The sequence below is a fragment of the Pezoporus occidentalis genome, unplaced genomic scaffold (genome assembly GCF_034315485.1).
Source record: "Pezoporus occidentalis ecotype Australia unplaced genomic scaffold, CSIRO_AGI_Poc_V1 ctg19, whole genome shotgun sequence".
In the NCBI taxonomy this organism is placed as follows: domain Eukaryota; kingdom Metazoa; phylum Chordata; class Aves; order Psittaciformes; family Psittacidae; genus Pezoporus; species Pezoporus occidentalis.
This window is the reverse complement of record NW_026913748.1, coordinates 5756366-5773116: the sequence shown is the minus strand read 5'-3', so window position 1 is coordinate 5773116 and position 16751 is coordinate 5756366. Positions and strand designations below refer to the sequence as shown.

The window sequence follows — 16751 nt, the reverse complement described above, 5'->3', positions numbered from 1 at the left end:
GCCAACCCATAGTTTAGTATTTCAGGCTTCTTACAAAGGTGATGAACCTGTAATTCAATCTGCTAACGTAGCACAGAGTGGTCTACCTCACTGCAGGCATGGGCTCCTATTTTTGCTTTTAATATCAAAAGAAATCTGCATGGCCTCTTTGGTGTCTTTCTGAGCCCAAAAACATTGCAGGTGATGTCAAGCATACTACCAACAGCACATGCAATCAAAAGCAATTTTCACACACTGTTTATCAATGATAAAAAACAACCATTACGGCTGTGATCAAAGAATGGAGTCCTGCTTATATTGTCTTAAATTCTTTCTTTACCTCATGCACTTTTGTATAAATATTTGTTTTCTATTTCCTTCAGAGGCCATAGTTGTTCTGTTTTCTAAAAATAACCACCTTATGCACAGTCTCCTCTTTCAAAGCGCTGCTCTTTTTCCTTTTGTTAAGCTCATTTCCAAGTCCTCTCTGCATGGAGAGTAGTGAAAAAGGGGTATGTGAAACTTCACTAACAAACATGTTAAAAATGCCTAAAAATGAGGAACAATTCTTGGATTAACCCCTCCAACAGTAAGCGGTTCTGTGAAAAGTCAACAGGCCTCCATGTTATGTAGTGATTTTATATTCTGAGTGAGGGCAAGAAATCCAAAAATTAAAACATACCTGAACATAACATTAAAATCTCATTTCAAGAAAACACTCATTTTTGCTGCTCAACAGTTTCAAACTACCCTTTCACTTCACCTAACATAATCCCAGATGGTCCAGCAAGCAGCCCCTGACCAACACTTTCCATTCACCTCAGGTGAATCCTGGAACTGATGCTGTTGTTTAAATGTTGGAGAAATTGATGCCTCTGAAAGTTCAACTCTTACCGCACCATGTGCATAGCCAAGCACTTAAAACTGTGAACCTCTATACAGGCTATAAAGACAATCCTTGCATTAATATACCATTTTCACCTCATTTCTCTGATACGGAAAACTACCCGCTTGTAATAAGAATTGCTTTCTGACCCCAAGTTCGAAGCATCCCACCAAATCTGGGGCTGCCCAGTTACATTCTTTTCCTGGAGAAAGGCATGGGACAAAGTTCTTGGATGCTCCTGCAGAAGATCCAAGCAACATCGGGAACACTGCAAATCTGAGATCATATCAAATACATCACACCTCAATGAAACTGGATGCTTTCCCTATTCATTACAATTACATATGCCTGCAGATTTTCTCTGAACTGCTGTTCCACAAAACTCTAGTCAGGAAGCAGTTCATCAGTTAGCTCCCTAGACATAGAGTGTTTTAGGTAGCCCTTTAGTACAGAATCATAGAATGGTTTGGTTTGGAAGGCACCTTAAAGCTCATCTAGTTCCAACCCTGCCCCTGTCATGGGCAGGCGCACCTTCCGCTATACCAGGTTGCTCAAAGTCCCCTGCAACCTGGCCTTGAACACTGCCAGGAATGGGGCAGCCATAGCTTCTCAGCACAACCTGTGCCAGTGTCTCACCACCCTCATAGTGAAGAATTTTTTCCTAATATCCAATCTAAATCTCCCCTCTGCCACTTGAAAGCCATTCCCCCTTGTCCTGTCACTACATCCCCTTGTAAAACACCCTTCTCCATTTTTCTTGTAAGCCATCTTTAGGTATTGGGAAACAGTTATTAGGTCTTCCTGGAGCCTTCTCTTCTCCAGGTTGAACAACTCTCGGCCTGTCTTCACAGGAGAGCTGTTCCAGCCCTCTGAGCACCTTTGTAGCCTCACTCCAAGTCCACGTCCTTCTCCTGTTGGAAGCCCCAGAGCTGAACACAGTACTGCAGGTGGGGTCTCATGAGAGCAGAGGGGCAGGATCACCTCCTTCAACCTGCTCATCACGCTTCTTTTGACGCAACCAAGGATACGGTTGGCTTTCTGGGCTGCAAGCACACACTGCTGGCTCATGTTCAGTTTCTTGTCACCCAACTCCCAGGTCCTTCTCCTCAGGGCTGCTTGCAGTCCATTCTCTGCCTAACCCATAGTTGTGCTTGGGATTGCCCCAGCCCAGGTGCAGGAACCTGTACTTGGCCCTGTTGAACTTCATAAGGTTGGCAATGGCCCACCTCTCAAGCATGTCAAGGTCCCTCAGGATGGCATCCCTTCCCTCCAGTGTGTCAACCACACCACACCGCTTGGTGTTGTCAGCAAACGTGCTGAGGGTGCACTCGATCCCACTGTCCATGTTGCCAAGAAAGATGTTGAAAAGGATCAGTTCCAATACTGACTCCTGAGGACAACTACTCGTCACTGATTTCCACCTGAACATATAGCCATTGACCACAACTCTTTGAGCACAACCATCCAGCCCATTCCTCATGCACTGAGAGGTCCATCCATCAAATCTATGCCTCTTTAACTCAGAGTCAAGGATGTTGTGCAGGACAGTGTCAAATGCCTTGCAAAAGTCCAGGCAGATGACATCAGTGGCTCTTCCCTTATCCATCAGTGCTGTGGCCCCATCATGGAAGGCATAAAGGGATGCATATGTTTTCTGCCAGTGAAAACTCACATTAAGTCATTACTTCTCATCAATGGCTATCAGATTCAGGGTACTGATATCCATACACTTGTTGCATGTTCTATTTTAAAAGTATGTGGGTGCACTTGCAGTGAGTACTGGGATTAGATCCACAGGCTAGGGAAGTTTCTACCTGTCTAGTGCACAAGCATTGCTTTAGTTCTTTCTTATTTTATACTGGTTTTTGTTGTTTTGCTTTACAAAAATAGTAGCTGTGGAAGAGGTGTCAAAAGCAAGCAGCTTGAACTGTACATATATCCTCTCACATATCCTTTATGATATGGCTTTAGGCTAAGACTTTCTGGTTTCTGGAAGAATATCTGGCTTCCTCTAACACACTAAGAACATCCACATCTTCTGTACGCCATCTGTTTTGGGGTAAAATTTGACATTCGACAGAAGAGAGTGCTATTTTCATTCATAAGATCAAGAAGCTGATAGCCATGTCTGCTGTATGCTTTCCTGCGACCAGGGAAATACAGATTATCTGTCTACATGCAAAGATTCAGAGTCTCTTGGATTTCAAGAATGTCCTCAGAGATGGAGATCCTTGAAGAACTGACCACCAGCCTATCAAACATCATCATAAGACTGACGAGGGCATCTCAGGACTAGAACTGGGTACTCCATTACATAGTGCAGTTTTGCCTATCCTTTGATTTAATTTCAGTACAAAGTGTGGGGATTTCAAAGCATCCATACAAGTACCCATACCCTCAAGAAGTAAAACACAGAAACATTCATCAAACCACAGGCACAAATGAGGGGGTTTTGCAGTTCTGTGACATCTGAATATGTCAAAAGAGAGACTTTATTCTACAGACAGAAATGCAATGGATAGGTTGCATTGCTTCAAGAACCATAGGATTTAAAAAAAAAATTGTTTAATCTTTAACTTTTCAGGTACTTTCAACAACCCCTGAAATATCTGATAACACACTGGTTGGCAAATAGAAAGAAAGGAGGGAAGAAAAAAGGATTCTGGACACAAAAGACAGTTAATCATTCATGTTCACCAAAGTCTCAAGACAGACTCTTGCTTTATAGTAAAAAAATAAATAAATCCTCTACTGTCCTACTGTCTCTCCTCTACAATGTATGACGGACTCCAGAGTCACAAACTGCCCGGACTTCACAGGCAAAGGGCATGTCCTAAAGCAGTTAATTTCATGTTTCCCTGACACCCTGGCAGGCAGCCTTTCCCCCTAAAGCAAAGAATCTCTCAATATCATTTTGTGTAACATTTCTTACATATTTTGACTTACACTCCCAAAGCACATTTATTTCAATCAGACTGTGCACATGTGGGTTTTGGGGGATTGTTGAGGCTTGGGATTTAGCTTTTTCCTTAGCTTGATATTCTGTACTTTTCCTGGACCTGGCCATTTTCATCAAAGATTCTGGTTTTAATGAAAACAAACCAAGACCTTCAACTTTGAAAGAGAGTAAAAAGTAACAGTCAAAACATATGGTGAATCTCATTTTCTTTTCAAAGTGACAAAACGGCATATGCAATTCAATACCCAGGATCAGTTAATTTTATCTGAAAAAGCAGCTTATCATGTAAATTAACATTTGCTATGATTATCATCTACAGAATGCTAATTTCCTATGTAAAGCCCCCATGATGCCCATACAAGTCACCTTCACACATTAGGAAGATGAACATGTGGCAACACAGGTCACTGTTTATCAGCCTTTGATTTATTTTACAATACATTCATGATTCTCTGCACTTCAATGGCAAATACATCATGCTTGATTGGCCGATGTTGGTACCTGATATTCCATTATTACCTTGGCTTCAAAGTGAGACACTAATGCACATTTGTGTTACTCTCCCTTTAATGTAGTACAAAGCTGGACACAGGTCAGAAAGAAATCCCTCAAATCCATTACCTATTTATGATCACGTACAAATGGATATTTATCATGTTAAAAGAGAACCATATGTTAAAGTGGAGGCTAGAGCCCAATAAATCTTTTTGGATGAAAACCCTTTTCAAAAAAAAAGGAATAAAATAATTAACATTTGCTTTTGCCAGTAGAAACATTTGCTCATGAATCTCCTGGGAAGGGAAGGGCATTTAACCTTTTTACATGCCATCCCCTCAGACACCTCTGATCCCCACTGCAAAACAGACAACAAAGATACCCGACTCCAAGCTGCTGATTAAACCCCTTGTAAGAAACATCTGGGTGAAATTTTCTTGGCAGCTGATTTGTAAAGTATACAAGAAGCAGAACAAGGGAGCAGCCATAGTTCAGCTGAGTGACACAAAGATGCTATGCAAAAGCAGATTTTTCCTTGAACACATCAACTCCTAAATATTAGCTTGTGACTGTGCAAGCAACCTCATTAGCAGAAGAAAAATAAATCCCTCTTCTACTCTGCATGCCAGTGTAGAGAAGGCAAATGGGCTTTTAAAGAAACCCAATTCAACAATCTCATTTTTAAAAATAAGATAATAAAGGGATTAAACAGTTTACCTGACTAATACTTCACTTCAGTTTTCAGGTAAGAGAGAAGATGTCCATGTCCTTAATTTCCAAAAAAACCACATTCCTTAAATTCATGAAGGAATTCAAAACTTCTATGGTTTCTGAGAAACTCCCCAACAAACTGGATGTAATGTTTTCCTACCGTCTCAGTCAACTCACCCCCGGGCCTAAATTAGCAAAAGTGACCTATCATTTTCATGGCCTGATGTTCAAAATAAAGGATGTCCTGGCCCTCTGTTTTTTGAGCTTGAAGAGCCTGCCCAATGCAGCTCAGTGTATTGTTCCCTTTTGGAAACACAGAACCTGGAACTCTCACAGTTTTCCATATGTTCAACAGACCTAAAAGTGAGAAATTTTCACTGTTGCTATTGAGTAGCAGCAGTGAAAAACCTACACGAACCAGGGCAACTTTAATCTCCAGCTGCTGGGGAAGGGTGGGAAAGAACCAGCAGCAGAGAACAGCACAGGAGAGAGTCTGACATAAAGGTGCAGGAAAAAGGAAAGCAGCAGGGAACCTTCTGCCCCTCAGCTGCCAGGCTCAGAAAATGGGGCAAGAAACAGGCAGAGACACTCTGGCCTTTTCCAGAAGCCAAAGCACAGAGTGCTTCAGATTTATCAGACTGAATTATAAGTACTCTGAGGTACATGAAATGAAAGCTTCAGCATGGGGCAGGGCCAGCAATCTGTAATTCATTACAGTCAATGGAAATCTGATGGGGTATGGGAAGGGCTTTGACTTCTCAGCTGGGGCACTGCTGTAAAGATACACTATCAGTATGTGCTTAAAATTGTTTCGTAAATATTTCTAAATCATAAACAAATTAACATATAGAGACAATATCTGGTCTAAACATTTTATCTCCAATCCAAACTTCACATTCTAAAGCACCCCTACTTATTTTGGCTACACCACTGCGATTCCAGTAAGTCTAAAGGAGGGGCACCTAATCAAATTAGTACTGCTATCAGTTTCTCAGATTAACATGTTCACAAAAAATTTGTTGGATGTGTTTCAATTTATGAGAAACCAGTCTTCAAAATTAAGGAAAAAATCTGGCAGATGATGGAATTTCAGCATGCAACAAGAACAGCCAACAGGAATGCAGACCAGAAATGCAATCACGGAAGTATAAGAGTCAGAAGAAATAAGTTTGGAGCTATTTTTCTTCTATCAAGATAAATAAAATATTGTAAATATTTTGTACCACATTACTCAGTACTACCACTGGAATGGTAACGAATGAATAAAACCAGAAAAGAGGTTTATAGAATCCCAATTAAAATCCAATATTAATCAAAAATAGTGGAAATAAAAAGCTGTCATGTAGAACATCTACATGCAAGGGCCACTCCGCTTGCCCAGGCAGGAGGTAATATCAGTGTAGGTTTAGGGTAGCCACCTGCCATGCATGTCATCGTAACTCAAGCAAGTTGATTTCATGGCTAAGAGAAATAATTTAAAACTACTGCATCAAGGGAAAATCTGCAGTTTTGTTAAGACCCTTCGACATAACCAGTGTATGCTTTGCAACTCCAAAAGACACCTCCCTCTACACATTTGGTCTGCACCAAATAGAGAAGATAATGTTCTGAATCCAGCAATGCATATGCAACCCACAAACAACTGAACCGAGTAGTAAAAAGCAGGTGACTGGAAAACATGGAACCAAGGCTTACAGTGTATCAAGAAATGTCCTTACACTTAAAAAATTATAATGCACTCCAAAATCCATTTGTTCAGGCAACCCATGTACAACAGAAGGCACTGTTATCCATATGAATCTATCAATTCTGCACAGCAAAAACCTGAGAAGTGCAACTCAATCAGATGCAGCCTGGCTCCTCCCAGTCATTCGGTTTCCTTGAGGACAAATGTTTCCTTTCCATCTCAAATTATAAAAACACCACAAGAATTTGTACATTACAGTAGCTGGTTAGAAAGAACATTCTGGCAGGGGAAGCACACTGCTATTTCCCAGGAAACCTTCAGCAGCATTAAATTACCCTCCCCTATCACTCAGAAGTCACCATGATTTCAAGAAAATGTAATGATGAGACCCTTCCCATTGACCTTTGCAGCCGATCCTTCAGTTGCCACCGGTAGTACTTCCAGCAAAGTTAAATGCTGTGATCAGTCCTTTGCTGTCAAATGTGTAGCCACTTTGTTGTTCTATTGTCTTAGCCTCTAGAATTGAAAGAAGGGAAAGGATGTGAAAAACAGCCTATTGAAAATGCTTTTGTCAGAGACAATACAGCTCAGCCAGGAATACACAGTTGTAGAAAAAACTCTCAATTGAGTCAAAATATCGTTCCCGAAATGCAGTGACACTAATAAATTACACTCAGATTTTCTTTAAATGCAGACATGCACACACCACTATAACTGAGAAATAAGCTTAGGAATTAATCCTCTATAGAATCAGTTCATGTGATACTATTCTGCATGTTTTTTATTAAATATGAATTTATTTTCCATGATGCAAGCTTTCTAAGCATCTAAAACCTTACACTGACTGTGACAGTAATTTTAGCAGTTAAAAAGTCACAAAACTGTTAAACACATAATAATCTATAGAAATCTTCATCAATTGCCTGGCTGACAGCTAGATATTGTCTTAATTTCCTCTTCATTTCAAATGTCAGATTGCGCAAAGCTAGTTCAGACCCTGTTCAAATAGCAGCACATGGTAATGAGAAGGCAATTAATTAGAAGCAAGAGTATTCTGAATAACACATACTTCCGGGCAAGGAATAATGTAAGTGTGATATCCCACTCATGCTTCTCAGGAAGTTTTACTTGGCACATTGACAACAACAGAGATTTCTTCTCTCTGTTGTTACAGATTAGATGCAGTTCCAGCATCTCTGCAACAGATAAAATGGCCCCAGAAAAGTGCCTCACCTGCTGCACTTCGCCGGTGTTCTGCTAATGTATAAATCTCCTGCAGCTGTTTCTTCTGATCCTCACTCAATGGTGCTGTCAGCGAATGGTACCAGGCTGCATCTCGGCTCTGCACAGCTGTTAGAACAGGAACGAAGGAAAAGTGATTATCAGGTTATATAGCAAGTTAATTTCAGAAGAACAAAATGAAACACATGGAATCCCTGGTTGGTTTTAAAACAGAATTTGCACTGCAAAATGAGTTCAGTATTCCTGTCAGTTTTCTTAGCACAGAATACCCACTGTAATAAAAGCGATCTGTTTTGGGGAACTTAATTATATCCCCCTGTTTTCTGAAACAGAAAGTTAACCATGTATCCATTATTTTTGAACAATGATGAAGTAAATCTTCTGATTTCAAACTCATACCAAAACTAAAAGCAACAGGAGTAGTCAAACAGGAAAGGCACAAAATAATTTCTCCATTAGGATTTTAACATCTAGAATGTGACAAGTATTTCTATATTTAGGAGTTCCTCTAGTGACCGAGTCTCATTTATTTAGGCTGTGATTGAAATGTTCTGAAAGAGAACATGAAGATAATTCATCTCTGGCTGTATTTGCTACCATTTGTTTTTGTGGTACTTGTAAGCAAAAAAATCTTAGGACTAACATTAGAAAGTAAAATCACATTTTCCAGTTTCACTAATCTGAACTACTACTCTTAAAAAGAAAAGAATGATCATAAACATCTCCAAATTATTTCATCATGTTATGTCATTCCGTCAACTAGCAAACACATACTTAAAAGTGCTTGTGTAAAAAACTGGTATTCATCAACTCCATTTTCAAGGTCAAGAGGTGTGCTGAATCCTTCAAGAGCAGTCTCTTCCAATGCATCTTCATCCCAGTCATCATCATCATCATCTTCATCCTCTTCCTCTCCTCCACCACCACCTCCTCCTCCTCCTCCACAACCATGGTTCTCCTGCATTGCCTGGCTCACTTCATTTGCCTCGTCCTCATCACTTGGTATCTCTTCTGCAAAAGCATTTATGTATTTTGTTCAAGCAAAGTTTAAAAAGTATGAGGAAACAATGACTGAGTGAAGAACAATTACGTTTTGGCTGGAAAGGGGACCCTCTGTTATTACCCTTCCCCAAAGTCTTGAAGAATTGGAAAAATGAAGCTGTTAATGTTTCCTGCATTCAAGATCAGTTAAACTTTTGTTTCTAAGCACACCAGGGGAATGTGAAACTACTATATTCTTCTTCTTTCATTTATGTAGTCATAGTGCAATTACAGGATCCAAACATTTTTATGAAATGTGTCTTTGTCAAACTGTTTCATCACTGTGCTTTTTAAATTATCACAGAATCATAGAATGATTTGGGCTGGAAACTACCTTATGACGATCTAGTTCCAACCCCCCTGCCATGGGCAAGGACACCTCACACTAGGCAATGTTGCTCAAGGTCCTATCCAGCCTGGCCTTGAACACTGCCAAGGATGGAGCATACGCTACTTTGGGCAACCTGTTCCAGTGCCTCACCACCACCACAGTAAAGAAGTTCTTCCTTATATCTAACCTGAACTTCCCCTGTTTAAGTTTAAACCCATCACCCCTTGTCCTATGGCTACAGTCCCTGAAGAGTCCCTCTCCAACATCTTTGTAGGCCCCCTTCAGATACTGCAAGGCTGCAATGAGGCCTCCACACAGCCTTCTCTTCTCCAGGCTGAACAGCCCCAACTTTCTCAGCTTTTTTTTTGGGGAGTTGCTCCAGCCCCCTCACCATCCCTGCAGCCCTCCTTCTGGACTTCCTCTAAAAAAGCTCCATGTCCTTACATTTGAGGACACCAGAACTGCACACAGTACTCTAAGTGGGGTCTCATGAGAGCAAAGTAGAGGGGCAAATGAACAAACAGACTTGCACAGACTTCACAAATTGACATAAAACAAAGAGAAAACCAGATGCAGACCAAATTCCTGCTCACTGTTCTTCAGAGTGTCCTCTTATTGGAACAAACTTAATATTGCATCTTTTGCTCAGCTTTACCTTCAAATCCATTTATGAAACAACTATTACATCCTGAATTAAATGCAACTCCACCATGCAATTCTAAACACTGCTATTTCTTACCTAAAGTAAACTATTCTGGATTTATAATCCAGATAAAAAAAATCCCCCTCCAATTCTAAACCTTCAGTTCTTCTTGTAGCAGTTTAGAAAGAAAAAAGATGAGTATCTGCAACAAGCAGGGCCAGAATCACAGTGATCTGAAAATTACTGCGCTGTTTCTATGCCATATTCCTATGCATTGAGAACTCTGTAATTCCATTACAGAACAATCATGTGTGAATTGAGTGGATTACATGATCTGCTTACATCCAATCTAATTTTTAGACCTCAAACCATCTACCTCCTGTTCCAAGCCAAATACAGCCACGCATATCTGCCTGCAATGCTGTGTAAAGTTCACTCCTCACAATTCCCTCCACAAGGCATTCTTTGATGTTTTTTCTCTTCTGGCAGACACAGCAGCAAGAGACTACTCCAGGAACCTCAGCTGTCTCAAATCCTACTTTACAAATCACTTTCCATTTGGACAAAGAAGACTTGCTGGGATTTCCTCTGAAGTGCAACCAAACGGGTCTTTCAACTAGTTGGGTACTAGGAAAAGCTTCTTTCCAGGATGCAAGAATATAACCAGTGCAGTTCTGGCAAACTCCTGCTGTCTATGTGAGAAGACAGAGCACATTCACAACTTAGAAGAGTGGACTTGCAAGTTTCACTGTTACTCTTAAATAAATACAACCGTTTCGTTCAGTGTTAGCTATTACACACTGAAACCTTTTTGGGAGGAAAAATCAGTTCCTAAGATGATCTTTCAAGAACCCAGTAAGATGAGCTATTTTCAGCAGACTAATAAGTCTTAAAAATGAACTGCAATTCCTTACCCCCTTTAAATTAAATCCAGACAAAATCCACAATGTGAAAAGGGGAGATTTTACCATTATCTTCTGCAACGTGTTTTTCATCTTTAGCATGATCCTCATGTTCTGTGAGTTCTCGTGAGGCGCAAACTTGTTTTAAGCCCAGGAAGAGGAGGAGGATTGAAGGGACAATTTGGGCAGCCACAGCATCCACTGCAGGTGGTCGGTTCTGTAATTCCATTAGGATGCTCAGTCCTATTATGCACATCTTTCTGTCATGGAGTCTGAAACAACACACACTTGTTACATAACAGATTTTCACTGCAAGGATATACAGAGAACATTAAAGGCCTGGTGTTTGGCATGGCAGAAGACAATGTCACAGATGCTGTGTTACACATCTGTATCCAAAGCTCCTAAATACATTATTTCTTTGTTCTGTTTCCAAGTTGCCCACTGGAAAATACTTGTCCAATAGCAAGTGAATACCTTTGAAGCACCAGTTAAATTCCTGGAACAACTGCTTCTGATTGCCAAATGTAAAGTTTGTAATGCTTAATAAATACTGTTTAATAATTATGTAGAATACCTTGTCTTTAATATAGCATTTGATACAGATTATCTTCATTAAATAGGACGGAAAATTAATTTGCCTTGGCTTCAATACCAGTACTGTTGCAGGGACTGAAATTAGCAAAAGGATTATTAGTGAAAAGTAATGATAAGCAAGAATCTACTGAACTGCAGGGTGCATTTATGGAGTGCTGTATTTAAATATATTTATTAACAGTCCACCAGAATGGCTGTATTATACATCCAGTTTCCACACTAACTTGAGACATTGCTGACTCCACTGAAAGCAGGGAAATAATTCCACTGCATCAAGAACACAGTACATATTAGTACATAATAGTACAGTACATAATAGATAACTGAAGGGAAAGAAAATCATGACATTAGTAGCAGAAAGATCTTTATGTGACCACAGCCAGGAAACTAGGTAAGAACCTATATGCTATTACAAATAAGAATTGATTTTCACTTCCAGAAATACAAGTTATTTCAAATAAGATGGAAAAATTATCTAACTGCCTCTGCAGGTACTCTCTGGTTCTCCTTTACTGGAAACACCAGCAGTATTCAACTCTTCTCTAAAATTATGCTGTTTTGCTATTAAGGGCTTGAGTGGAACTTGTTTGTTTGAACTTTTCAATTTGATGCTGAAAGCTTCTGTGTACACCTTCTGCAAGACACGTAGTTCCAGCAAAAAGTTTTAGCAAGAAGTTTCAGCAGGACCTACAAAAAACAAGCAAACCTCCAGAGCTGGCAGAAAATGGCTATCCTCCAGACTCTGGGTATATACTTCTATTAATGAACCAGTTTTAGTTTGGGACAAAGAGGATACAACAAGTTGAGAGAGATGAAACTAAACGTGCACCACAGACTGCAATAAAGCTCACAGGGGAATAGCCAGCCCAAAAATTCAATCCAGCACTTCAAAAATTGCTACAGAAATACAATTTATAAACTGCTTACAATTTCATTACCAAAGATCCCATACAACATGCTACTGAACTATAATACTCTCTAAGTAATACAAGTGATCGTGTATTACAGCTTTCTGAATTTTACACGTGCTTAAACAAGGCTGGGGATCTGAAAGGGATTTCATTACACCTCCCACATTGTTCGTCCTGTTAGGGCTTAGTGAAGTAACTCCATTCTTAGAGTAGTTGACAACAACAATGAATTACATATGACCATGGGTAACATTATGATCACAGACGACCTTCCAAGAAAAACAAAGTCAACTAGCATATCAAATGACACGTTTTGTCATGTTGGGTTTGGCTGCTCCATTACATGTGTTGAAAAATGTACCAAAACATAAGTAGGCGAAGAGCGTCCTTACATCACTGCTAACTGCAATACTTTCTTTACAGAAGGAATGGGGCTCAAAAAGAGGGCATACAAATCAACCAAGGAAAGAGTCAGGGGAATAGTCTGCTTACTCCTGTCAGTTTATTTATGCCAAAAACAAGCTCATCACCATTTGCACTCATGCAAACACTGTGAAGACCAAAATCCAAGCTAAAGATGATGCCACCTATGAATGAAGCATAGCTTTTTCGGGACAGTTGTCCTTCAAGTGCAAAAAGGAAGAACTTTCTCTACGTCCTCTCTCTGCCAACACCTTCATCCAAGTTTCACAAAAACTCTATAGTCTATGCACAAGACTTCCATCCTGCATCTTTACACTGGGAACCCATGAAATTTCTTCAAGCCCCAGATGTGCAACAAAGCAATTTCTGTGTACATGCACCAGAGTAGTTAATGACACTTGGCTCTGCCTTTTATAATACATTTGAAAAAGCTACCATTACACAATGCTGATTGCAAAATGCAACACAGTAAAATGCAAAAAAAAAAACCAAACAACCCAAAAAAATAAAAAACCAAATAAATCTTAGTAATTAGTGGCTTAGCTACATACTAAATTGTCTCTTCTGGACAGCAAACAAAAGTTTTGCAAGAATCAAGCACTGCTGTTTAAAAGAGTCATCATTAGGAAGCAGCCCAAATGGCCAAAAAATACAGCCTATTTGTCATGCTCCATTTTCAACAGGAAAGCTATAAGAATGAACACGTCTTCAGTATACGCATGTTATTAGATGTCCCAGAAGTATAGGTGAAATCAAGGCATCAAGCCATCTTTAGTGAACCTGAGCCAGAAAGAGACTTCTTCCTTCAACCTGCCAGCAGAGACAAACAGCAGCATAAGATCTGCCCTGCCATAAGTTCAACATTCTACTTCACCCCAGTTGCATTAAGTACCCACAGGACTGAGAAAGCAAAACAGTTTTATGTCATTTACATATTTTTGTAATGGCAAAGGATGGTTTCAGGACCATTCCTTTGCTATCAAATGGCTCATGATTTCAGCACCCTTCCTTCTACACTTATTTGCACAGCAGCACACAAAAGTCCTCCCTAACAATCAGGAACTCTGCTTGCTCCCTCAATGGTGTATCAAGCCTGGAGTGCTAAACATGCAACATACGGCAATGGAAAGGCCCAACTCCTAGGCTAGTCTATTTTCAACAAGCTGTGTGTGGTCTTCATATACTGCAGGACCTTTTCTTGCTAATACACTTCTTTCCAAGACAGGACAAAAAGGTCTAAGAATCTTTTGTATTTTAAACCAAGCTGAAAGTATTTCAAAGGGAAAACACTAAGCCTTTTTTTTACTGGTTTGCTGGGCTCCTTTATGCGAGGATCAATTTGCTTTCTATCACAGCAACCCAGTTCCTGGACAAACTGCAAGTAATTGGCCATTTCCTTGTTGCTGCAAAGTTGGAACCAACCCTGTTTTTCTATGTAAGAATAGGATTTTATATACAACTGAGAAGACCAGGATTTCTAACTATTTAAACTCCTACCAAATAAATGCCCCTATTCATCTTCTAAAAAAATAAAAATGCTACTGAGGGTTTTTTGAAGCAAGTTAGATTTTCTTTTCACCCTAGATTTCACATAAGAATTTTTAGTATGAGAGTAAGCATAAGTCATCCAGAAGTCTCACCCAAATTTCAGCTGTCAAGGAAAGGGTGGAAGGCAGTAAGGAACAAATGTTTCTACAAAAGACTTTTCAGTTTAAAGTTTTTGTAGAAAACATTTGAAAATAAATAAATACAACATGCTCTGGCATATGGGCATTATGGGCACACATTCACAGATACATGGTATCTACAACGACATACTGGATTTATGCACAGTCTTACAATGAGTAGTGAGCTCTCCTTGCCTGGATCATAATATTCCAAATGTCTACTCAGTTCTAAATAGTTTCCCTATTTTTAATAACATGGAAGAACAGTTACTTACCCTACCACAACTGCTTCCCTCCCCAAGTGTATTATTTCCATGGATTCTATCTCATGCCTTCACAAGCATGGTGCAAGAAATACTGCATTCTTTTGGTAAACACTGTTGGCTCCAGCCTGAGAGCATGCAGACAACCCTACTGCTGGCAAGGCAGGATCTATGGGTACTAAGACTTCATAGGAGCAGGAGGGCAGAGGGATGTGAGATGTGTGGACAAAGCATCCTGAAGAGCCACTGTTACCAGTAAGCCACAGGTTTCCTGCATGGCTGACAAAGAAATGGCAGTAAGATTCACTGGCCCTTCACAGCTGGAGGTAGATCTATTTCAATCTTCTACAATTTCTCTAGGCTCTGTGAGCCTTACAACTGATTTGAAAACCCCTGGCACTGCAGGGAAATAAAATTCTTGTTATTCAGCTCAGGGAGAGCGCAGGGAATGGAATGTAATGAGGAGGCATGGAGAGGAGTGGAATGGGATGGGATGGAGTGGGATGGAGTAGAATGGAATGGACTACACTAGACTAGAATAGAAACAGAATACATTATGCTATGGGATCCCTACATCTCTGCATGACAAGTGATGCCATAGGTCTAAGGCATCCACCCAGGAGAGTAGCTCTCCGCAGTGCAGGTCCCAGATGCATCCAGGAGATAGGGACAGGCACAGCTACAACATGGCCCAGACAGGGACTGAAGGCCCCAGGCTGAACTGAGGCATGTCCCATGGGCCCTTGGCAGGAGACAGAGAGGTAGGGAACACCCTCTTGGTAATGTTTCCTCATCTCAAGTCTATCATGTCATCAATATGTGTCATACATTGGGAAATACCCAATGATACTACACACCTCCTCTTCTGTTCTGGGGCCTCCAGATTAGATTAGACATTGGGAAGAAATTCTTCACTATGAGGGTGGTGAGGAACTGGCACAGGTTGCCCAAAGAAGTTGTGGCTGCTCTGTTCCTGCCAATGTTCAAGGCCAGGTTGGACGGGGCCTTGAGCAAACTGGTCAATAATGAAAGGTGTCCCTGCCCACAGCAGGGGGTTGGACCTCGATGAGCTTTAAGGTCCCTTTCCAAACTGTTTCATGATTCTATGATTTATTTCACTGCTGGTAGCAACAGATCGAAGAAACACATTTTAATCTTCTGCTGCCATTCAAGCGTAGAGTATGAGCAGAATTCAGCATCATGATCTCCATGTTTCATTTTCATAGGCTTTGTCAACTTTTGCCTCAGCTCTGAAGAAGACTTTAGTTGAACAGTAGTTGCAATAGCTGATTCTTTTCAAAAAGCAACAGAAAAGAACTGAAAGTTATGCTGTATCTTATAGGAGTAATTGAGGTTAGAGCCTAGTCAGATCTGCAGCATTTTTCCCCTCTGGATTTGACTAATTTCTCATTGAATGTTCCAGGATGAACTGTTTAAGGCTATTAATCTCTTTCATTTTTTATTTCTTTTTAAAAAGGTATGACAAGTTTACCATCTGTAGGGAACGTTTTCCTTCCTACTGCCTCTGTATGAGTTCAGCATTTGATATGCAGTAGAAAAAATGACAGAACAAAGAGCTGAATCTCGACAACTGCACTTCAGCCATAAAAAACTAAACAAAATCAGTTCATGGAACTCCTTTTCTAAAGTGGGTAGATATAAAAATAATTCAGTAATTAACAATAATATTACCATGCAATGCGGAGAAAGAGACTTAAAGGTGCTATTTTTCAGCCACTGGCACTGTAAAAAGAAATGAGTGACACTGGCTCCTTTATACCTTCTTTGTCACCAATTCAAGTAACCCCTCTAAGTGATAAGTTGTGTATTTATGTTAAGATACAGGATGTACTGTAGACATTTTGTACACACAGCAGGTAGAAGAAGTCATAATGCTTGTGATAATATGAACCATCTAGTTTGTTATAGTAAGAGATTCCCCCTCCCCCCCCAGTTTTTATCCATTTAATACTTTTTTTTTCCCTTCAAGGAGAGACTGCTACGGTAACACCTT

General features: G+C 40.2%; 1 protein-coding gene across 2 annotated transcripts in view; it reads right to left on the bottom strand.

Annotated features, from left to right (window-relative positions):
* Window positions 1-3341: 3341 nt before the first annotated feature.
* IPO8 (importin 8) overlaps window positions 3342-16751 on the bottom strand; it is a 51016-nt gene continuing 37606 nt past the window's right edge. Inside the window, exons 22-25 of one of the 2 annotated variants that reach the window (XM_062616527.1) lie at window positions 10943-11148; window positions 8734-8970; window positions 7951-8067; window positions 3342-7233 (exon numbers count right to left, since the gene is read on the bottom strand). In XM_062616527.1, coding sequence (XP_062472511.1) covers window positions 7136-7233; window positions 7951-8067; window positions 8734-8970; window positions 10943-11148 — 658 coding nt within the window. In that variant the 3' untranslated portion in view covers window positions 3342-7135. Of the gene's footprint in view, window positions 7234-7950; window positions 8068-8733; window positions 8971-10888; window positions 11149-16751 lie in introns of those variants that run through there. The other variant, XM_062616529.1, reaches the window with a different exon arrangement.